At 40.1% G+C, this 22,944-nt stretch overlaps 2 protein-coding genes across 9 annotated transcripts; one reads left to right on the forward strand and one right to left on the reverse strand.

Annotated features, from left to right (window-relative positions):
• Positions 1-3,239: 3,239 nt before the first annotated feature.
• Positions 3,240-15,712, forward strand: c19h18orf54 (chromosome 19 C18orf54 homolog). Of its 8 annotated transcripts, none has more exons than XM_076757473.1 (15): positions 3,240-3,282; positions 3,790-3,814; positions 4,841-4,976; positions 5,388-5,544; positions 6,207-6,374; positions 6,603-6,759; positions 6,871-6,934; positions 8,221-8,419; positions 8,944-9,032; positions 9,585-9,693; positions 9,788-9,895; positions 10,355-10,448; positions 10,540-10,591; positions 10,919-11,138; positions 13,123-14,197. In XM_076757473.1, the coding sequence occupies exons 3-15, from the start codon at positions 4,842-4,844 to the stop codon at positions 13,137-13,139; spliced, it is 1,569 nt and encodes a 522-aa protein (XP_076613588.1). In that variant the 5' UTR covers positions 3,240-3,282; positions 3,790-3,814; position 4,841; the 3' UTR covers positions 13,140-14,197. The 8 variants fall into 8 exon arrangements, with proteins under 8 accessions (XP_076613588.1, XP_076613586.1, XP_076613590.1 ...); XM_076757471.1 differs by having other exon boundaries at positions 3,254-3,282; positions 3,790-3,893; XM_076757475.1 differs by having other exon boundaries at positions 3,254-3,282; positions 3,790-3,893; positions 8,962-9,032.
• spag16 (sperm associated antigen 16) lies at positions 15,646-18,528 on the reverse strand. Its single transcript, XM_076757478.1, has 3 exons — positions 17,551-18,528; positions 16,412-16,516; positions 15,646-16,293 (listed from the first exon to the last, which is right to left on the reverse strand). The coding sequence occupies exons 1-3, from the start codon at positions 18,526-18,528 to the stop codon at positions 15,646-15,648; spliced, it is 1,731 nt and encodes a 576-aa protein (XP_076613593.1).
• Positions 18,529-22,944: the final 4,416 nt, after the last annotated feature.

The following is a 22,944-nucleotide window of genomic DNA, read 5'->3' on the forward strand; positions in this document are numbered from 1 at the left end:
TTGGCAGGTCCAGATGAGCAACAAAATAGAGTCTGTCTTAATGCAAAGTGAATCAGACACCAAGCAGTCACAGGCAAAGATTTGGGACATGCTAAATACTAGGTCTTAGAGTCTATTTAAGTGTTTGGTGTGGCAAACACCAAACATTCTCATGCAAACAAAAGTCCAGGAAGGGTAAGGCAAAACTCGTGGTCGGGGACAAAAGGCTGATATATTTACTGGGGTACAGGAGAGCATGTGTGGTCAGAAACTGGCAGGTTTGGCAATGGGAGATCAGGCCATATGAAATAGCTCAAGAGTCTTGCATAGGACAATGATAGTATGGTCAAGAGTAAGTGTGGCACTTGTAATATGGATACAAGAGGCATAGTCGAAGCCCCAATGAGATTTTGTTATATATGGTTAAACCGCAGTCAGAAATGATGGGAAGCTGAGAAAGGTGGAGGGGTGCCAACTTTTGTGAAGAACAGGACAAGTTATGATTTAATTGATATAGGAAAGAACAGGAATCAACTGTAATCAGTGTATGGACAGGAAAGGACAGTTTAGTGAGAGTCCATTACTATAGCCCCTGTAACAAGAGCTCTGACATATTGAATGCTGTACATGGGTTGACACAGGAAAAGAGTCTGGAGTGGAGATTTTAATGTGCACAGTAGTCTGTGAGGAAGTAAGAATATGGATGAAAATGGGGCAGTAATGGAAGAGTTCATGGATGATAAGGGTTTAGTGTGTATCAATGATGGAAAGGGTATAGGATGTAACAATACACAGAATACAGAAAGTACAATTAATCTGACCCTCACATCCACTGTAATTGTGAGTATTAGTACTTTGGAATAGAGATATATCAAGATGGCTAGTGAGAATACCAAGATCGAGGTTGTGTAAAGCTGACTGGGATGTATTCCAAGTGTTAAGTGAAGCTAGGTATGCAGAGCTAGTAGGAGAGAATATAGCTGCTATTGGCAAGCAATTAAAATAAGAAATGGAGCATTTAAACATGTAAAAGCTCAGTACACATTGAGCACATTGGTTCACTACAAAAAAGCACAAGAAAACAATTCAATCAACATATGTACATATTGAAGACAATACTATAATACAATTGGGAGAGAAACACAGTTATCAGATGCATGAAGAATGGTTAGGAAAATGAATGGCATTACAAACAACTTTGAATTATGGAAGCAGTCTGTTTTAGTGCCAATACTAAAACCAGGTAAATATCTGTCAAATCCAGCAAGCTAGAGACCCATTACATTAACATCACAGATAGAGAGACCATTGAATGAATGGTAAAAGAGAGACTGACACATTTCTAGAGAGTGATGATGTATTTTCTACTTATCAAAGTGGACTTCATAAAGGGAGAGGGACAATGGACTGTTTTAATTAAGTCTGGACAGCAAAGCTCAGACCAATAAAGAGATGGTGATTGCTGTATTTTTTGATGTTGAAAAAGTATATGACATATTCTGGAAAGAGGGAGTCCTTATCAAACTGAATAAATTAGGTTTAAATGGTAAGATGTACACCTGGGTGTTAGGTTACCTGTTTGGGAGGACAATGGAAGTAAAAGTGGTTACAGAATATTCCAGTAAGTAGTTAGTAGAAAATGGAATCCCATCGGGTAGTGTGTGCTATTTAACATAATGACTGATGACATTTTGGAACAGGTTGAACAGAATGTAGGTAAATCAGTTTATGCTGTTGATGGGACCCTTTGGATCAGGAGTTGAAATCTGGAGCCTTAAAAAAACAAAATGCAAGTTGCAATAGGCAACGTGGCTGAATGGGCAAACATTTGCTAATTTAAATTGCCAATTGCAAAATCACAAGTCATATGCTTTGCCAAATGGCATAAATCAATAACCATGGAATTATATGGACAAGTCCTCAAACAGGTTTAAGGTGGTTTGATTTCTTGGAGTTCTGTTTGATGAGAAGCTCATCTGGTGTCACCATATTGACAAAGTACAAAACAAGTGCAAAAAGATCAATAATATACCACTGCTGTCAATAGGACGAGATTGGGGAGCAAGCAGGACATCTTTTTTACATACTGAATTTACTGGGTTCTTATGGAAGCAGTCCTAGATTACGGATGCATATCTTATATGCCTGCAGAGGAAATCAACCTTAAAAAGCTGCATGTTTAACAGGTTCAGGCCCTCCAAATTTATAGTGGAGCATTTAAAACATTACCAGTATCTGCAATGTAAGTTGAAATGGGGGAAATGCCTCTAGAAATGAGGAGGGTTAAGCTTATGCTGGCATATTTGGTTAATCTGCAAGGACACATCAGACCACACTCTACAAAGGCCATATTACAGAGTGTTGGGAGCAACACTCTGTAAAGGTTTTACAGTTTTTGATAGGGAATGCTAAGGTGCAAAGTACAGGCCAATGCAAACTAAATTAAGCTCCACTGTTCAACCATCTGCCGTACCTCCTTGGAGATACAACCTTGGATAAAACTGTATCAATCAACACCAAGGCAAGATATTCATATTTACAGATGGTTAAAAAACAAAAAACACAGCAAAAATTACTCAGAATATCGTCAGCATTACAATGGGTGGAAGAACTCAGTGTTGTAATTGCCTCTGATAGTTTGTCAGTGCTATCAAGAATCAAGTCTGGAAAGTCATCATGCATGGAGGATATTGTGTATGAAAGTATTGTGTTCTCAGGCTTCACAATAGGGGATTGATATCTCTTTCCTTTGGGTTGCTGCTTATGTAGGGGTAGAATGAAGGTAGACATATTGACAAAACAATCATTTAAAAAACAACTAATCAACATACACTGTAAGCAGACTTTAAACTATCATAAAGGACAATGTGTGCAAAACCCACAGGAACACTGATATGACACAAGAGGACATATTTACAGTATTGAAAAAACATGTAGGTGTTGGTGGAATAGGAAGCAGGGGCCCAAAGGAAGATATATTCATTAACCATCTGAGAACAGAACATATAACTCTGAAACAAACACTGCATAGAATAGGTAAGCACCCTTCTGGACTATGCACACACTTTAATAAACCAGAAACTGTCAAACAGGCACTGATAGATTGCAGCAAGTATGGTGGAGAAGGAAGGGAACTAACATCAACCCTAAATGGTGGAAACAAAGAATTAATTTTCCAAAGTATTGTCAATCGACCGCTCCAACCTCCTATCCAGTAGGTGGTGGTAAAGCTGGTTAGCTTTCAACAGTCAACAGTCAACAGAAGAAGAAGAGTAAACTGATGCGAGATCAGCTGACAGTTAAGCTTGGTTTAGGCTTCTGCGTCGCGGCGACGCCGTACCTACGCCGTCGACGCAGACCCCTACGCGGACCCTACGCCGTAGCCTGACGCGCACCTCCAAAAAATCCTGACTACGCGTCGCGTCGACGCGTAGTGACGTGAACGTCGAGGACTGTGATTGGTCCGTTCAGAACGTAATTTTCGGTTCAGTCGTAGCCCTATGGTCGCAGCACAACAACACCGCCATTTTCAAAGTTTCTGTGGTGAGAGCTACAAGAAAAACTGGACCAAGCCGAAGAAAGAATTATCGAGGAGGTACGCAAGTACGACCACCTCTACAACTCCTCTTCGCGGCAGCAAGAGCCCCCCGAAACCATACAAAGACACAGCCGCACCCCCCTAGCGGCTTGGCAGTGAATTGCGGAGCAACGCGTTCCCTCGACGCAGAACTACGAATGCTCAGTGACGGCGTAGGGTGTACGCCGTAGGTACGGCGTCGCCGCGACGCCGAAGCCTAAACCAAGCTTTAGCTGTGCTGTACCCGGGAGCCTTGAAGTACGTTACCGAACAGCAGGCATCGTACACGGAAGTCTCGACACGCAATATACAGAAAAGGATACATTTCGGAGTGAAAGTAGGAGTGTGTTATTTTCGTTTGTTACAGATGGACTGGTTTGATTTGGAACATTTGAGTTCGAAATCCTGGATTTAGCTGGTCATGCTACTACATTCAAAACTAACGTCGATAACTTTACTGAATTTAACTTACCGAGCGTTAACTTTTGAGATGTTGTCAATATGTGAAGTGAGACCGGTGGTGAAAGGTCCTATAGACATTCTAACGTTATATACACACCGATGAACATTGTGTATAAGTAACACTGAACAACTGTTGGTAATAAACAAACTAACGTTAGTTACGTAAGATGTTAGGCTTTTACGGTAACGTTCCTTTTTGCTTTGTGTATTGGTCGTTGTTTATCTAGCTGTTGGCTAAAGGCATGTAAACAAACAAACAAACGTCAGTCAGTTTTTCTAACATTAAAACAACGTGAGCTCGATATTGGCAGGCTTTTCTTTAAATACAGGACAAGTATACGGTCCAAAATCACTTGACAACACGCTGACACGTATTATGAGGGGTTATCCAGGTTAACGTTTGTGTCTGAACCTAAACTTTCAAATCACTGATGGGAAAATGCGGCAAATGCTTTTGACTGGTATGTTAGCTGTCTGGCTAACCTTACACGGAATTCTGTGGTCCATCAGACTGACAAGACAAGTAATGTTAGCTGTAGGATCACAAATCTTGATAGCTGGTATCCAAAAGTTGTAACCCCGTAGACCCATAGATGGCATCACTGCAGCAGTGTAACACACAAGCAAAGAAAGAAAGATCCTTCCCTCTTTGCTTGTATTTTAGTTATTTTTGTGTTGTATTTCATTTGTAAATGCTGCTTGTGTGAAAAAGAATATGCACAACCATCCATCACAGTGAAAATTTTTAGACTCCACTCAAACATCACAGCACCCTTTGTGATTTAGTTATTTCTAACCCCAGAATGTGCTTGTTTTTGCCAGCATGGAGTCCAGCAGCTTGGTTGGTGACTTTCTGTCTCCAGAGTCAACAGTGACTTCCCTGCTGTCGAGCTCGGGTCACCTGAAGAGCGGCCTACTGCCCCCTGAACACAACACCACCTTCAGATATGGAGACAAGGTTCACTTTGCTTCTCCTCTCTCTACTGGGGTTCTGTTTACTCAGCATTGACTGGGTACAGTGGACGAAATCTGCCTGTCTTTGTCTCCTGTGTTATTATAATAACTGAACCAATTTTGGCAGCCATTCATCCCTCCTGTCAAACAAAGAGGGCACTTTTTTGATGACCAACATGGAGGTTAGCAGATTTTAAAAGAGGGGCTATTTCCATGTTTCCAGCCCTCCAGCTGCTTCACAATAAACAATGCCGTGAAGTTACGCCTCTTGGCTTCATGTCCTGCTTTCTGTTATTCCCTTTCTAAGATCAGTGATATAATTCCAGAGTTGATTCCATAGATGCTGGCTGAAAAGATCTTGATGGTACTAGTGTTTTTAAAAAATACATCATCCATACTTATTGATTGATTGCAGAACTATGACTCCGCCTCAGCTGCATTGGATGCTTACATCGCAGACTTTGAGAACAGTCGTCAAAACAGCAAGTCGTTGACAGGAAGGCTCGTCATACCACAGAGTCTGGTCTCCACATCGAGCATACCCAGAATGGGCACGCTCAGAAACAAAGATGGTAGGTCCAAATTTCTGTGATAACTGGTCTGGTAGGATGCTGTTGTATTGCGGCAGGTCTCAGGTCTGTGTGTTTACAACCCAGGCTTTCTGTCATGTTGTCTGACAATGTTGTTGAAGTGCAATGTTAAATCAGTGGAGTACTCTTTTAATAGTGATTGACAGATTTCCAATCAAGGCCGTTGACTGTCATCTTGAAAGGCATATTTCAGAAAAAATGACACAACCTGGGCACATATGTTAAAGTGGCAGTTGATTTAAAAAAAATCAAGGACATTAACATCATATATATATATATATATAAATATAAATATAATATATATAATATATATAATAATAAATGTAACAGTTATGTCTTTAATATCTCAATTTGTGATTTATTTATGGTGACAAGCATTAAATTACTTAATTATTTATTCATTTAAGCATTTTATGTAACTACACATTTATGAAAGATTCAATTGCGTAACTATTCATTTAAACATGTTATTATATTGTTAAATATTCATTTATTTAAGCATTTTATTATCTAATTATTTATGCATCTATGTATATATATTTCCTTCGGGCTCTTAAAACCCTCCATGTACACATACAGCCCTGATTGTCGTTATCAGTTTCTCTGAACATTATTGTCCCTATGTTTTTTGTTTCGACCCATAGTTCTCAGGGAGTGTTTGACTGACAGGGAGCTGGACTTCCTCACCCTCCCCATCAGCTCCCTTCATCACAGCGGCAATCAAGACAGACTTTCCATGACGACAGATGAGCTGCTGTCTATCCCTTTCGATGGCTCATTGCCTGTTACCCACACCTCCTGCTTCATACAAGGTCTTTTAAATACATCACTGCCACTTTCACCTTCATCCCAGGTCTTCAAATGCATCACTTTTATTACGGCATTTGTCTAAATTTCAGAGATTGTTTGGTTAAACGTTAAACGGGTTGATAGAATAAATAATCAGTAGATGAATCAGAATTAACAGTCTTGATTAGTTGCAGTGTTTATATCATTCTGCGCCTGTCAGCTCCTCTGACTTGTCTCGTCTCCTGATCCAGGGCTTTTATCCCAGTCTGGAGCCTCCCAGACCTGCATCTCCTCCACCAGACCAGCAAACAGAGCTTGGGACAGACCCACCAGCAGCCATGCTGCTCCCCAACTGAACCGCCACCACCACCACCACTCTCATCCAGCCAGGACTCCCAAGAGCTCCAGGTTCCTGCTGTTTTCACTATGCAGTGTTTTCTGAAAGATTTCTGTATTGTCTCGTAGAAGGCCTACATCACATTTTACATATAATTACTTTCTCCTCCTGCCCACATGCAGAGGAAGACCCAGGATGGGCATGTTGAAACCAGAAGTTGAAGTCTCCTTAGCCAGCTGCCGTAAGGTGACTATCATTCACATTTTATTTCTCTCTTCAAGGTCTGACACCGTGTTTTTTGGTCTGACTTTGAGGAGGATCATGCGGCCTACAAACTGCATTTATGACACATTTTGTCATAATTGAGTTAAAACCTGTACCTTACTTTCTAACGTCTGTTTTCAATATATAAAGATATTGTGCTATGTGTAATTTCTGTGAAAACAGCTTATTAAATTTGCAGTAACTACAAAACAGACCCAAAACCAACTCAGAATGCAGTGTCTGCACACTACATAAGCTGTGTACTTGCTGCGTTCTGGTTGTGTGTTGCTGGTGGCTTAGTAATCTCTGTGCTGTAGGGCTTGTCAACACATCCTCTGCCATAGAAAGACGACTAACCAAGCTGCTAAAGTAAGAGGGCTCTATCAAATGAAAGCTAGCTTGTGAGATAGCCTTAGCTAGCCTTAGCTAAAACTAAAGCTTTCAGTTTAGTTATTGATTTTCCCCTAGTTGTTATCTGTAAATGAAAGATTCCATTTTGATGAAGGGGCATTTTCATTATATAGTTGTTATTCCAGATAATTAAATAAGACAACATCTAAGCCAGTTCATGATGGGGAAGAAAAAACAAACAGCTAAACTCCTGCTGAAGGTAGTTGGCTTAGCATATCTCAGTAGCAGTAGTAGTTAGTTTTCTTAAACTAGTGAAAATGGATCAAAAATCTTAGAGAAAATGTTTTGTTCGTAGATACTGCAGTTTCTCTGAGCATCCCATTATTATCTAAAGGCAGAGTGCAGTATCAGCATTTTTCATGGATTGTATGGGTTCTATGGCAACAAATCTTCTGCCTCTGTGTTGACAATAGGCGTGGCTGGAGGCATTATGTCGTAGGGTTGTCTGGCCACCAGGCCCATTATCGTGAATGCGATGTCTCAGGAACAACATGAGGGAATTGCTTCACATTTGGCACAAATGTTCTCAAGTGTGAACTGATTCATATTTGGTGGTCAAAGGTTAAGGTCACTGTGACCTCAAAAAACACATTTTTGGCCATAACAACAACAGCAACAACAACAAAAATCACATCCACCAAGAAATATTTACAAAAGTAAATATTTAGTGATCTGGCTTCCCTGATATATATAGGTGTTGTGTTCCAGAGCTTTGGGCCATGATTGGCTTTCTATCTGTTTTACAGTCCAGCCTGAAAATGTCAAAACCCTTTTTCCTCATCTTCACTGTATCTGTAGTTGCTGCATTGTAGGACAGTATAGTGAACCTCATTGTTCCCTCTTTCTGACTCCATCAGTCTGCACCCAGAGCAGCAAAATCAGAGTGGGAAAAGCCATCTTCATCGCTCCACTTCCCTCACTGGTTCACAAGCAATAGGACTGACATGGACTGTTCTGGAATCACCAGTGTGCCGGATTTGAAGTACCCAGCCTGGATCCAGTGCTTTGACCTCAGCAAGCCGCCACCCACAGAGTCGGAGCTGTGGGATAATCATGGTACAACATGCCCCACATGGCACCAACACTGCCAGGGTACATGGTTCAGGCCTTCCATAATACATATTGCATGTCCACATGGCACTGCAGAATAGAGTCCTGTGTTTGTCAAAAAGTACAATATGAAAGTACAAGTTTTTCATCGTATTAAATCTGACAGCAGCAGTTGTCACTTCAGACAGCAAGCTGCTTTTCTCTTTTGTATGAAATCGAGAATTGATGATAATTTTCTTTTTTTAAATTAATTACTGTAAATTTTGAGCAGTAAATCTGCCACCATTATCATCATAAACTACATAAGCTGTGCGAAAATGGAAAAGCTTGACAGGTGTAGAAACAGTATCTAAGTGGGGTGGAGCTCAGCAGACAGTCTGTTGCAAGTATAATAATTTTAAGAATCATCATCATGAATGCAGGTGCAGTAACAGTTTGTTTTCTTAACAAACCATGATATACAGAGCCTGATGTGGAATATCTTCAGCATCAATCATTATGTTCTTTGCTGAGGTTATACATTCTTCCAGATGTTTATCCACCTGCAGCTCCCAGACCTGGAGCTCCATCCTGGGTAGCAGAGCTGGAGGATGATGATCCTGACCAGACACCTTCACAGGTGAGAGAACTGAATCAAACTCTTTTGAATCTTTCAGTTTCATCAGTCAGCAGCTTATATTGTCTGATTAACTGTACCTGACCTGAAGAGGGATCCATTTCTGATGAGATTAATCATCCAACAAAGACCTGAAGCAGAAGGGTCCTGTCTGTAGTGTTATTAATGTAGTGAGAATAATAATAATAATAATAATAATAATAATAATAATAATAATAATAATAATAATAATCTCCTCTTAAGGTCCACTTAGCAGCTGTTACAGAGCTTTCAACCATGTGTCATGGTTGTCATCATTGGATGGTGCTGCTCAGGTGTCATCATGTGACTGAAGTAGAACTGTGGTAACATGATAACAGGCAGTAACCCCTGACTCCATTCCATAAAGAAGACGATGGGATGTGATTAAATACTGTGAAAAAGCTGGGAAGTGGACCTCTGAGTAGAGATTATTTTGTTGCTCACACTGTTCCTCAGGTAAAGAATGTCCAATTATTTTAATCAGTGTGTGTGTGTGCATGTGTGAGATTGTTATGTGTTTGTGTGTGTTATCAGGTTGAAAGCCAGCAGACTCTCAGAGATCTGAGGCTTCAGTTTGCTGAACAGATTTCTGTACTCACTGCAGGGAACACAGCTTCTGACATCATGGAAACTCTCTCCAGAGGTGAAAAATAGAAATTGTTAATGTAAAACTAGAAGAAATGTTTGTTAGAGAGTCCTATTTACAGTTTTGGTGTTTGTGTTTTTCCTCCACTCAGACAACAGGATTGAATCTCTGATTCTGAAAGCAGATCAGGTGTTGAGCTCTTTGTCCCAGAGTTCGGGTGGATTGGACAATGAGACCAGGACTCAACCCAAGACACAAGGTTTCTCAGATTCAGCTGCAGTGTCACTTAACTGATCCAACAGACACAGTGAACCTCAACATCACTATAAACACAGCTCAGATAACGCTGAAGACAAAGAAGACTTTGTTTTTATGTAGAACTGAAGTAATTTTTTCCTGATAATAATGTTGCTATGGAGAACAACATTAATCCTCATAGAAACAACTGTGTTTGTTCTGAATTCCCTATCAACTTGATATATCTCTTTGCAGTAGTAAAATGTTTTGACAAAAGTTAAATTCCATTGTTGCTTTAAATTGACTTATTCACTGTCCATCTATCCACTGACAGTGAAATAAAAAAAAACATGAGGGGGAATTTTTTAAGTGACAGTTTTAGTAACAGTGATCTCATAACACCATTGCTGCATCAAAGAGGATTATCGTAGTGGTGCTTTTTATTGAGTAACTATTGTTGTTGTTGTTCTTGTTGTTGTAGTCAGTCCTACTGATTGTGCTGATGAAGCTGTCAGTCCACTGAACACTGAGGGGCTTCTGCTCTGTTCTTCCTCACACTGTCATCCAGTCACTCTGTAAGACTCATTTTCACTCCCTTTATTGTTTGTTCTGATGCACCATGACTAAACACACTGAATGATATGTGATGGTATGTTAAACCCACAGTGAGTCAGAAGCAGCAGGTGTCACAGAGGCTCTGACTGACCAAGGAGCTCAGGTAGGAGGTAGTCTGTCCTATTTCACCCCTCACTTTCCACTGATCCACTGCAGAACCTTCACTGTTAACAGTTTCGTTTAACTTAAAGGCTGCCAACATGCCCAGAAGATGCAGTCAGTCCCACTGTCTCTGCTCTGTACTGCCAAACAGCCCAATAATTGATTCTAATTTAACACCACCTCCTGCAGATTGCCCAAATTTCATACTTGAATTCTTTAGTCAGATAAGTGATATGCAAATAGTTGATCAGTGAGTGTAGAATTCAGCAGGGTTTCCCAGTGGTTCCTTTGCCAGACATACACTGAAGTCTAAACGATCCTTTGACAGATGCAGGATCCGAACGCCCCTTCTGTCTGCCATCTGTCCCAGGCTTCATGCCACAGTCTTCATGCAAACAACATCTTTAAGCAGCCTGGCCCCGTGGAGGCTTTGAAGCAGATGTTGTTCAGACTGCAGGCAGTGGAGGCCAAGCTTCAGCCACAATGCCCGGCATCAGCAGCTCCAGCACTCACTGACAGGCAACAGACAGGAGACCCCAGTGAAGCAGGTATGAACAGTCATATTGCAGGTTACCTGCCTGAATAGAAATGAGTTCAACAAGGAAGAATGTTTGAAAGCAAGTCTTAACGGAAACAAATCTAACTTGTGTTTGAGATTACGCAAAATTGGTTTTGTTTCATCCATTCATCATTCATACAGAGTTCCTGGATACACCTCATGACTCTGCTGTCAATGTTCAGTTCTGTATTTTTGCATATTTTGTGTATAGGTAGAGTTGGGTTGTTTTCCGGTTTTGCTGGTCAGGTGTATGAGCTCAAACCAGTTTGATTTTATGCAAACTGACTGAACCAGCATTTGTCATTGTCAACCATTCTGCCAAATTAAGAAGTAGCCTACATCAGCAAAATGTGCCAATGGCGCTATATCCAACTTGTATTACATTAGTAATAAGCAAAACGCCAACCTCAACTTCCTCCATTCTGCAATGTCATATATAACATACTAGATATCTCTGTAGCAGTGCATTCTGGAGACCTGCTACTTTTGCCATTCCCATGAGGCCACTGGTTCAATCATATCCCTGTCAGAGGCTCTGTAATTGAGCCTTGAACTGCAGTGTCTTTTTGGAGACTTTTTATCCATTTTTCAATGTTGAAAACTGTTGAAGGTGATACTTGCATGGTTGTAAACCATCCACTGGCAATCCCATGATGCTTTGGGTTGTGTCTATCAACCAGTGTGTCACCAGGCTGTGTTCCTGACTTGCTGACCAGTCAGAGCTGCGTCACTGACTGAGCATTTGTGCGGTATCTCTCATTTCAAACGCATTGCACAATTCAATAACCTATTTATTGAGGCCTGTTTGTTTACAAAAGGCATTTTGATATTTTCTCAGCTTCCACATGGTCAATGTCTTATTTTTTTATTTAATGTTAACCAAGTGAAGTTGAACAGTGGTGAGAAATAACAACACAATGCGTTAGTCAGTTGTCCTCGTTGTGCCGTCGCTACTCTCATTCACAGGCTCTCATTGCGGTCCACTCTGGAGCGGCTGAGTCATGTCACTAAGTGCTGCACTAGGTGCTAACATCAGAGTGACTGTGTAGAGTGAACTGATGCTGCAGCAACTTGATGATCCCTGCGTACTAGGACTGGTATGGGATGAGTCCAGTCTCGGATCCTTTCCTGAGACATTGTTTTTACCATGCTAGTGGCGTGGGTCTAGGGATGATAAGGTTGCTCTATCAGTCAGTCTACCACTTTGGTCCGACTGAAATATGACAACAACTATTTAATGGATTGTCAAGAAATTTAGTACACGTATTCATGTTCACCAGAGAATCAACACCAATGATCTGGGTGATCCTTTGGTTTTTTGCCACCAGCAGGTCAAAGTTGGCACTTATCCTGTGACAGACTCTGAATGAATTGGCGCCAAATGTGCAGCCTCAGCTGTACTTAATTTTGCTTTGCTGTGGTTCAGCTGCACAGTTATTAGTGGTAATTAGCAAATGTTCTCATGCTAAACTAAGATGGTGAACATGAAAAACAATTATACCTGTTAAACATCGGACTGCTTGCATTTATTCTTGCAAACATGTTAGCATGTTGACATTAGCATTTAGCTCCAAGCACTGCTTTCTACAAGTACAGCCTTATAGAGCCACTAGCATGACTGTAGACCGGATTTAAGTGCTCCACTTCACCAACATTAGGCACCGGATTATGGCACATGATATATACGCAAAATAGTTTCCCTTCATCTTGCAGAGCTAATTATTAGGTCATTACATCCAAAACAAACTGAAACTGTTGCCTTCTTTGAAGATGAACTACAAGATAAAATGAAGAAACTTTTTTTCGTTTAGGAGGCCCCATCTTGTGACCGCAGTCACACCATGTGGTTGAATTTCTTGGTGGAGGTGCGTGAAATATAGATGTAGCTTGTGACTGAACTGTTATCATGAACTCCCGCTAGCGGTTTAATGTGCGTTAACAGCAATGTTTTTATTGAACACTTCCGTCCTCAGAGCTCTGTGTCACCTGAGCCGTCTGATGATGGAAGAGCCCAGAGAGAAACACCGAGTGGAAGAATGCTACTCCTTTTTATCTGCTGACAGACTCGTCTGCACCGCACAGAAATCCTCCTGAAGTTAAGGGCCTGTCGATCAGAATGAGGGACTTCTTTTCAGTGTTGCTGTCTGTCCATGTTGTCACCGTCCCCTTTTTGTCAAGTCCTGTCATGTCCAGTGGAAACAGGAAACAGCAAAAAGTGCGTATGCATCTGGATGAAACCTGCTCTGGATTTTTATTTTAGATGAAAATGTGCAATTCATCTTAACACTATAGTAGAGAGACCAAACCAGACTCATTTGGAAGTTCATGAAATGTGTGTTGAAGCTAAGCGTTCGTGATGAAAGCTCCAAAACTTTGAATACCGTTGACTGTTCCGCTGGTTAAAATCTTGATGAGACTGGAAATAAGCAGTGTTGTCCATTAAAGTAACAGTGTGATGAGAGGACGGTTTTTATAGCTCTGATGTTAAGTTCAATAAAAAAGAAGAAACATGGAAACTAAACCAGAGTCATTTGAAGGTGGATTTTTTTTCCACTGTTCATGGAGCTAGGTGAGCGGTTTCCCTGCCTTCTCATCTCTGTGCTGAAATATTCAGGACGTATCTCTGTTTTGGAAACGGGGATGAAACCGTTACAAGCTATGTAATATGCTATCAAGCATGCTGACATGCTACATATTAAACCTAAGCATGTTAAAATTTGGTAGCATGTTAACCTTATTTTTGGTCTATCAGGTTTAGCCTGTAACTTGTTCAATGTTGGCATGTTAATGTTCAGTACTGTTAACATGGATGTTACCGTGCACTCCACAGCGTTTTCAGTCTTTTGTATCCCTTTTCTAGATTTGTTTGAAATGTATGGCTGCATAAAATTCAGAATAAGCATATATTTACAAAAATCAATCATGTTCATGAAGTTTCATGTTTATGAACATTCATGAAGTAAAACATGAAGTTCATGAAGTAAAACATTAAATATATTGTTGTTGTACTGTTTCGTGGTAGTATCATGATTGGGTATGAGAGGGGCATCCTGGAAAGGCTCAGTCTCACACACAAGTGAGGATCTGCTATGTAATATTGGATTTGGTTCAATTGCTTGTAGATGCCTTTGTGAAAGGTTTCAGTGCTTCAAATTTGGAATTATCCTGTCCCATCCCATTGCCAGGAACAAAAAATTTTACTCAACATCCCAGATTTTTAGAATTGGGGTTGTAACAAAGCATTTCTTCTTTCAGCCGGAGAGTATTAAAGTTCAGTGTCCAGCTTTTCTAGCAATGCATTTCAACTCTTGCTTTAGGTAAACCAGTTCAGCTTCCAATTCTGCCAGTTTTACATTTCAGTTTCCATGTTTTTCGGCAGTGCAATGGAATGCATTTTAGTGTGAAGATTTCAGGCAATTAATTTCACATTTCTCCATTTCCAGCAATGCTTTGACATGTACTTTAGCTGTCAGCAATCACACTGCATTTTCTGTGGGAAATGCATTTTCAAATCATCTATGTAACCTCCTCCAGAGCCACAGAAGACATTACACATCTGTTATTACAGTAGCAGCAAACTGAACTTCATGTGGGAAATATGAAATGTTTGCCCCTTTAATTTTCTAAAACCACTTTTTTTGTAATGTATGAAAACTGAATTCTCCAGTGACATTACAGATCAGTATGTTATGATGTAACAGTGAAAATGCTGTTGCTGTTAGCTCAAATTTTTGCTAGTTGTTTTGGTAAACATGGAGGAGTTGAGTCCACATGGTTCACACTGGAAATGTACAGTTTTTCTATAAGTAGCCTCTGCCTTTTACACGGAAAGTGCAGTCAGGAGATTCAAAAAAGTTTTGTCTGATCGACAGACAGCTTGTTCCCTAAAGACGGGTGTCAGAGCTCAGCCATGGGAGAGGAACGCTGGGTTTGGAAGAGGTCTTCAGTCCTTCGGGTGTTGTGAGTCCTAACACGTTAACATTCTGTGTGTTCTGCTAGAGGAATATCCGGCAGTCATTTCTTTTGACATCAGGATCCAGGATCAGGAGATACCTGAGGTCATTAGAAAATTAGTTTGAAAGCTTGTAATGTTGAGATCAGAGCTAGGTATCAAACCTTCAGCGATATGGAACACCGAATATCAAAACTTGTGGGGCCAACTGAAAACTTTGAAAATCTGATCTGATTTATAATTGGTTTTTAGTCTTTAAGCAGAATAAATAATAAGTAAGTAACAATTCCTAATTAAATCATAATAGCAGTTATACACTGAAAGTTCTCATGCAGCTTCTAGTGTCAAGAAGACATTTTAGGTTGAAGAATCTTGTCTTTTGCTCAATGACAAAAAGGTTTATGAAAAAAATATTTTTTCTCTCAGTAAACTATCAGAAAATCCATCATTTTTGCATCACCTCAAGAAAACAACATTTTTAAAATCATCATGTTGACAGCAGGATCAGGAACAAGTTTCACTTCAGTTTTTGATTCACTTTATGTCACGACCAGACATTAATCACGCCATCATTCCCTGCTGACATCACCGTCTCCCCCCTGTGGTTGAATATCACGCTCTGCACATCATCACTGTGTCCCGACAGGCTTCTCACTATGCAGGATTCCATCTCTACCAGTCTGACCAGACTGTCACTGCTGGCGACAGCCAGTGTCTTCCCTGAAGGGCTGAACGCCAGCTGGTTGGCTGCCAGTGGCCCAACATCTACCATGTCCAAGGCCAACGCAGGCTTCCTGATATCCCACAGGTTGATGATGCCACAGGAGTCACATGATGCCATGACATTGCCTGCCAGGCTGAAGGTAGTGTGGTTGCAGGGGTGCTGGTGTCCATGGAAGGTTGTGGTGCAAACACCCAGCCTGGCGTCCCACATGGCAAGAGTTTTGTCTGCTGAGCAGGTGAGGAGGAGGTTGGAGAAGGGCAGGAAGCAGACACTGTTGACAGAAGCGGTGTGGCGACGCAGTGTGAAGCAGCAGCGCTGGCTATTCAGGTCCCACATCTTAGCGGTTCTGTCGGCAGAGCAGGAAGCCAGAAAGTGACCGCATGAGTGGAAGGAGCAGCCCCAGGTGGGCTGACTGTGTCCAGACAGTGTCAATACACAGCAGCCACGAGAAAAATCCCAGAGCCACACCTGCAGGAAAAATGATCCAAGAGTCAACCACAGGACAAGAAGATCAGGATCACAGAGAAGAGCAGAGGTCTCAATAAGAGACGTCATGTTGGGTTTACTTTCATGAAGATGAACTTGCCATAGTGTCCCCACTTGTCGTTGCCAATTTTGTTCCATCAGGGTGAAAACTGCAGCCAGACAGCCAATCAGAGTGACCCTCACCTGTCAGTACCATCTGACCATCCTGGCAAAACACAACATGATGTCAGCCAATCAGAGTGACCCTCACCCATTAACTAAATTATGTTATTTTATTGACTTGCCTCTTTTCTCTCATTTTCTAACATTTAGTTGTGTCTGGTCTCTTTAACTCTCTTTAACTTCACAGTATCTCATTACTTTGTCTTTTCGTGTAGCATGTCATCCTGCTTTATCTTTTATCTCAGTCTCAGTCTTATTTCATCTCATTTTGCCTGTCATGTGTAACTTATCACATTTGTCATACCTCAACCTTGATAAATGTAATCTCATTACACTTTGTAATTATCACATTATTTCATAACTTATAGTATGTCACCACTTCTCATCTTATGTTATCATAAATCTTGGATGTTATTTATCTTTGTTTTATATCTCTAGGATCTCATCTTATCTCCATTTGTGTCATCTACTAACCAGTATCGTAGTATCCCAGCTGATTTGATGCCATCACTTTTCATAGCATTTTTATCAGTTCTCTTCTCATGCCATCTCATCGAATCTTGTCTCATCTCAGCCTGACTTATCAAAACTATTAATGAATACTTTTTCTAGTTTCTGAAATAAGATATGAGATAAAACATTTTGTTTGTTTGTTGTAGTTTCTTGTGTCATCTGAGTTTGTTTTATGCCATTTTATAATTCTCCATCTTTTAATTATTTTCTCCCTCCTCATCTTCTGTAATTTTGACAGCTAAGAGACATCTCTTATGATCTCATTCCACTGGTCATGCGCCTCATCTCAGTTTACATTGTATCATAACTAACACCATCTCATCTTTGTTTGTTTTGTCTCATTTACTTTAACAGCATTCATCTCACATCTCATTTTATTGTCATGTCTCATAACAAATACTGTCTCACCTTTTTTCATTGATTTTTCTTCATCTCAACCACTTTGACAGAATCTCATGCCATGTTTTATATAGTTTCTTCATTGCATCACATCTCATATGTGATGCTATTTCATGTTATCTAATCCCCTCTCTCTCATAGATTTGAATACAGGAACACATTTACCTTTTCTCCACTGGTTGGCAGCGCCCACAGCCTCCAGCTACAGTCACTGCTGGCAGTGGCAAGGATCTCTTTTTGTGGATGGAGGTCGATGCAGCTAATGGGAAGCTTGTGGGCCCTGATGGAGCAGGACAAGCTGAAGGAACTGGGACTTTTCCATTTTTTTAAATTCACCTGAGCCGGGTGAGAGTTCACCAGCCTCCTGCAGACAGGAAACTCTGTGTCCTTTCGATGTTTGACTATGGTGCTTTTTGCTGGAGATTTCTCTGTGCTGTTGCCACTTTGGATGCTTCTCTCTCTCTTGATTTTGGATTTTTCTTGAAACAGTCTTGCATCAGTGGTCTTTTGAACTTGGTCCTTTTTTAGACTGATGAGCATTTTCTGCCTCAGAGCTGCTTGATATTTGTTGTCCAGCTGTCGTAGCACCGGCTCATAGGACTCCAGATGTTTCTTCAGCTGTTTGAAGTCCTTGATCAGCCTGTTTTTGTCCTCAGCGACTCGTCTGTACTGTTGCCGGTGGAAATCCCTCTCTCTCTGCATCTTCACCAGGTTTTCCCCTGCCAACAGCACCTCCTGTCTGAGCATGTCTGTCTGTCTGTGGATTGTCTCTAGCTCACTCTGGAGGAGCTGCCTGTGTGTGAGAGCATCAGGGATGAAGAAGATGCCTGTCGCTGCCATCGTGACAGTTTCTCTCAGAATTTTCTGAACTGGACCACTGTACCACTCTATCTCAAAGCTGTTCAGTGTCCGACTCAGGCCAGCTCTCCGGAGGAAGTTCCTCAGGAAGTCATCCACTGCCTCTGGGATTTTGGGCATAATTTGTTGTTTGAATGCTCCATGTTTTCTTGTGGAAGCAGTGGAAGAGGCAGCCTCCCTCATCGCCTCCTGAAAGTGTTCTTCCTCAACACTCCTCTTCTCTTCCTCCTCTGAGAAAATATCCTTGTCCTCCCCCACTGCTCTTTCTTTTCTCCTTGCTGACATTTTCTCTGCTCTACCTCTGAGCTTCTTGTTTACTTGTTGCCACGGTAACTGCACTCAGAGCAGCTGAGAAACCCGAACAGTGTAGTTTACCTTGTTACCATAGAAACTCTACGACACTTTGTTTTAAATTTTCTGATCTGAAATCTGTTTGCTAATTTATGATATTAATCATGATGTATGATGTTAAAATATTATATTGTATTTTTTGTATTGTGTTCTGTCAATTGCAAATGCAAAGTATCTTTCATCTTTTCAAATCTGCTTTAAAGCACTTCATACTTGTAAATGTTTCATGAAGCATCATATGGCATAACTAAAACTTAAGTCGGGCTGTTTACACTGTTTTTGATTGTCAATTATGTTGAATTATAGCATTCATGCTACAATCCAACACTGTCAAAAAGTCAAAGATTTGGTCAACAAGGACAAAGAATAGTTTGAGTTAAAGCTGTGATGAATGGGCCCTCACACCCCCGCGTACATGGGGGTGCACAACTTGCATTGTCTCATCTCCTAGAATCACAGCTCCACAACAAATGTGTCACAGTCAGGGAATGGTCAGAGCAGAAAGTTTATTGATTTTCTAAATACTGTTTGGAGAGGTAATATTTCTGAATTTGTATGACACCAATAGTAACAAAATATTTTCCTGACAGAGACAAAATTTCCTCTCTACATATAAAAACAAAAACAAAAAAACCCACAGTATTTGTCACATCAGAAGTGTTGTTGATGGAAGATACAATCAAATATTATTTATGCGGGACTATAATAAAATAAAAAATGAACTGGAATCGTAAATAAGAAAAATGCAAAATGAATAAAACAAAGTCAGATAGAATTTAAATGGTTTTAAAGATCAACTTTAACATTTCATTGTGTAGACACTCCTTAGTTTGATTTGATATAAAAAAGAACAAGTATGGATATTCTTTGGGTGTTTACATTCGAAATACAGGTTGTAATAATCGTACCAGAGACAAGAGATTGCTTTCTGATTTATGTACCATGATAGATAATTGGAAGAATGTATACTCAACAGACCAAATAATTGTTGCAGGTGATTTTAATATAGTTCCAGATGAATGGCAAGATAGAGTTCCTACCCAATTCTCTACTTACTATTTTAACCCTTTGATGTCTGATTTTTCCAAATCACTTGATCCTATTAATATATGGCATAAAATGAACCCTAATAAAAAACAATACACATGGAGTAATAACTTCAGACGGACTCAATGCTCTAGATTAGATTTTTGGTTAATAACAAACAATTTAGTTGAAATGTCTTCAAATTGTGATATTTGCCCTTCTCCCCTTACCGACCACTGTGTTATTACGCTCTCTTTTTCACCCACTAATAGTCTTCCACAACCCAGGATGTTCCACTGGAAATTTAACAGTAACTTTTTAAAATCCACATCATTTTGCAACAGGATTTTATCCTTGATTGGTGAGGTGAAACTACAAAGTGACTTATCCCCCATGAACAAATGGGAGTGGCTCAAGTATAATGTTAGAATAATTAGAATCCAAGAAGGCAAGACATTGGCTGATTCTGGAAGACAACAACAGTTACACATTATTTCCAAGATTAATCATTTGTGTAATCAATCTCATCTGGATGATGACAGTAATATTGAACTCCATCAGCTGCAATCTAAACTAGATGATCTTTATACAGAAAAGGCAAAAGGAGCATTCATTCGCTCAAGGGCAAGATGGATCGAAGAAGGTGAAAAGAATTCATCATACTTTTTCAATTTACAAAAAGATAGACAGACTAAAAAAGCAATAAATGAACTATATGTTAATGACTCTTTGAGTGTAGATCAGGATGTGATTGATAATCATGTACTCACATTTTATAAGTCTCTTTATTCCCTAATCAACAAACTGATCTTTTCTTGGGTTTGCTAAATAACTGGGCCCCCAAAATAGATGAGGAGATTAAAACCCTGACAGAAGCTGAAATTTCTGTAACAGAGCTGGATACTGCCATTTCTCAGATGCCCAGTGGAAAGTCACCAGGTCCAGACGGCCTCACAACAGAATTTTTTTAAACATTTCTGGACTGATATTCGAGATCTGATTCATGATGCCTTTAAAGAATGCTTAGGTAACTCTAATTTGTCACCTACTATGAAACAAGGTGTTATCACGCTTATACCAAAACCGAACAAAGACAAATTGTCTTTGGACAGTTGGAGGCCTAATACACACCTCTGTGTTGATTACAAGCTTTTAGCTCACGTCTATGCTAACAGACTTAAAACAGGGCTTACTAAGATGATTGATGAAACACAGTCCACATTTATCAAAGGGAGACATATTCATAACCATACCCGATTAGTCTTAGATATGTTTGACTATAATTCACTGATCCCAGATGATCCCAATGATATCTTCATTTTATTCTTAGATTTCTTCAAAGCTGGTACGGTGGCACGGTGGCAACACTGTCGCCTCACAGCAAGAAGGTCCAGAGTTCGATTCTCGCTGCAGGCACCGGGATGTGTCCTCCACCATGCCTTCGGTGCCTGCTGCTCGAGGAAAAAAAGGGGCCTTCTGTGTGGAGTTTGCATGTTCTCCCCGTGTTCACCTGGGGTATCCTCCGTAAAATATACCCCCACTACAAACATGCAAGAAGATCACCACCTGACCAATGGTGACAAAAAGGAATTGGGTCCCTGGGCGCCACTTGGATGGCAGCCCACCGCTCCTGGTCTGCCGTGGAGGAAGGACGACCAGGATGGGAGAAATGCGGAAGACAAATTTCACCTTCATGTGCAGTGTCCTGCATGTGCATGATGTGTGACAATAAAGGGGAATGTATCCCCCTGATTCTTCTTCTTCTTCTTCTTCTTTTGATATGATAGAACACCCCTTTCTATTTAGTGCCTTGGAAGTGTTCGGTTTTGGCACAAGCTTCTGTAATGTTATTCGAATGCTTTATAATGATATAAATAGTTGTGTATCTCTCAGCTGTGGCTTCACAGCGAGGTTCCCAGACAAAAGGGGTATTCGGCAGGGGTACCCAGTCAGCCCCCTATTATTTATTTTAGCTGCAGAGCTGATGGAGATTTAGCTTAAAAATTCCCCTGAAATTAAAGGTATCGAAATATTGAGGAGGGAATTCATAATAAGCCAGTTTGCAGATGATACAGCACTTTTCTTAAAGAATGATAATATAGTTTCAAAAGTGATTGATAAAATAGATCTTTTCTTGAAAGCTTCCAGTTTGACTTTAAATCTTCGAAAATGTGAACTCCTGGCTGTTCATGGCAGTAATCTAAATAGCATAGCCAATATCCCAATCAAAAATAAGGTCAAATACCTCAGTTTAGTAATTACTAAGAACTTTCATGATAGAGAAGATTTGAATATTAATTCCAGAGTGAAAGCAGTACAAAAGATGCTAAATTATTGGCTCACACAGGATTTATCTATACTGGGTAGGATTCTTCTGTCCAAAGCAGATGGTCTTTCAAGACTTATTCACGCTTGCCATTCTCTGCACACTTCTTCAAAAATGATTAAATCTGCTAACTCTGTTATATTCAAGTTCATATGGAAGAACAAGATTCATTATCTCCGTAAATCACAGCTGGTTAGGGACTATGCTAATGGGGGCTTGAAAGCCATGGAATTTGAATCTGTAATTGCATCCTTTAGAATCAAATGGTTGAAAGATTGTATGTCTCAATCCCATTCTATATGGTACCATATCCCCAACAAATTTTTTAATAAGGTTGGAGGGATTGTTTTCTTGCTTAAATGTGACTTTGAGGTGTCGAAAATTCCTGTAAAACTGTCCAATTTCCACAAAAAAAAAATTCCACAGAAAAAAATTTTGGTGACTTTAATTCAAACTTTGTTCAGGACAATGTAGAGGTTTCCTTAAAGAGATAGGCTTTTTCTTTTTATATATCTTGCCCTGTTGCTCCTAAAGTAAAAGAAACCCATTTTAAAATAGTATCAGCAAATATTTGCTGTTGATCCATGTGTCTTTTGCTCTTCAGATGCCGAAACTGTTGAACATCTATTTTTAAAATGTAAATGTAAATATCATATTCATACTTGTAAATGGAATGGTTGCCTTCCCTCTCTCACAGTGTTCTTATGTAATTTTGCCAACTACTTTAGGTCGCTAAAAGTTATGGCAAGAAAGAATCATAAGGCTGACAAAATATACGTGTCTATTTCTCAATCCTTGTTCTTCTAATGTCCCATCCCTTGCTCCTTTGTGCCTCTTTTTGTTTATTTTACTTTTGCCTTTGTTTTTTATTTGTCTTTATCTGCTTTTCAATATGACTCCTCTTTTGTTTCATGGTTATATTTGGTTGCTAATTTCCACCATTGATTGATTGATTCTTGTGTTCAAGTTCTTTATTGTTGTCCCTATCTTGTTGTGTA

Source organism: Chaetodon auriga, chromosome 19 (genome assembly GCF_051107435.1).
Source record: "Chaetodon auriga isolate fChaAug3 chromosome 19, fChaAug3.hap1, whole genome shotgun sequence".
Classification (NCBI taxonomy): Eukaryota; Metazoa; Chordata; class Actinopteri; order Chaetodontiformes; family Chaetodontidae; genus Chaetodon; species Chaetodon auriga.

What these genes read in the sequence shown, in the direction of transcription:
- spag16 (XM_076757478.1), bottom strand. Translation starts at nt 18,528, where the DNA reads ATGTCAGCAAGGAGAAAAGAAAGAGCAGTGGGGGAGGACAAGGATATT. An exon ending in TGCCAACCAGTGGAGAAAAG is followed by an intron (nt 16,517 to 17,550) that starts GTAAATGTGTTC and finishes GTGTTTTGCCAG; the next exon opens with GATGGTCAGATGGTACTGAC. An exon ending in CGACAAGTGGGGACACTATG is followed by an intron (nt 16,294 to 16,411) that starts GCAAGTTCATCT and finishes TTTTTCCTGCAG; the next exon opens with GTGTGGCTCTGGGATTTTTC.
- c19h18orf54 (XM_076757467.1), top strand. Translation starts at nt 4,842, where the DNA reads ATGGAGTCCAGCAGCTTGGTTGGTGACTTTCTGTCTCCAGAGTCAACA. An exon ending in AGGACTCCCAAGAGCTCCAG is followed by an intron (nt 6,760 to 6,870) that starts GTTCCTGCTGTT and finishes GCCCACATGCAG; the next exon opens with AGGAAGACCCAGGATGGGCA. An exon ending in GACTCAACCCAAGACACAAG is followed by an intron (nt 9,896 to 10,354) that starts GTTTCTCAGATT and finishes TTGTTGTTGTAG; the next exon opens with TCAGTCCTACTGATTGTGCT.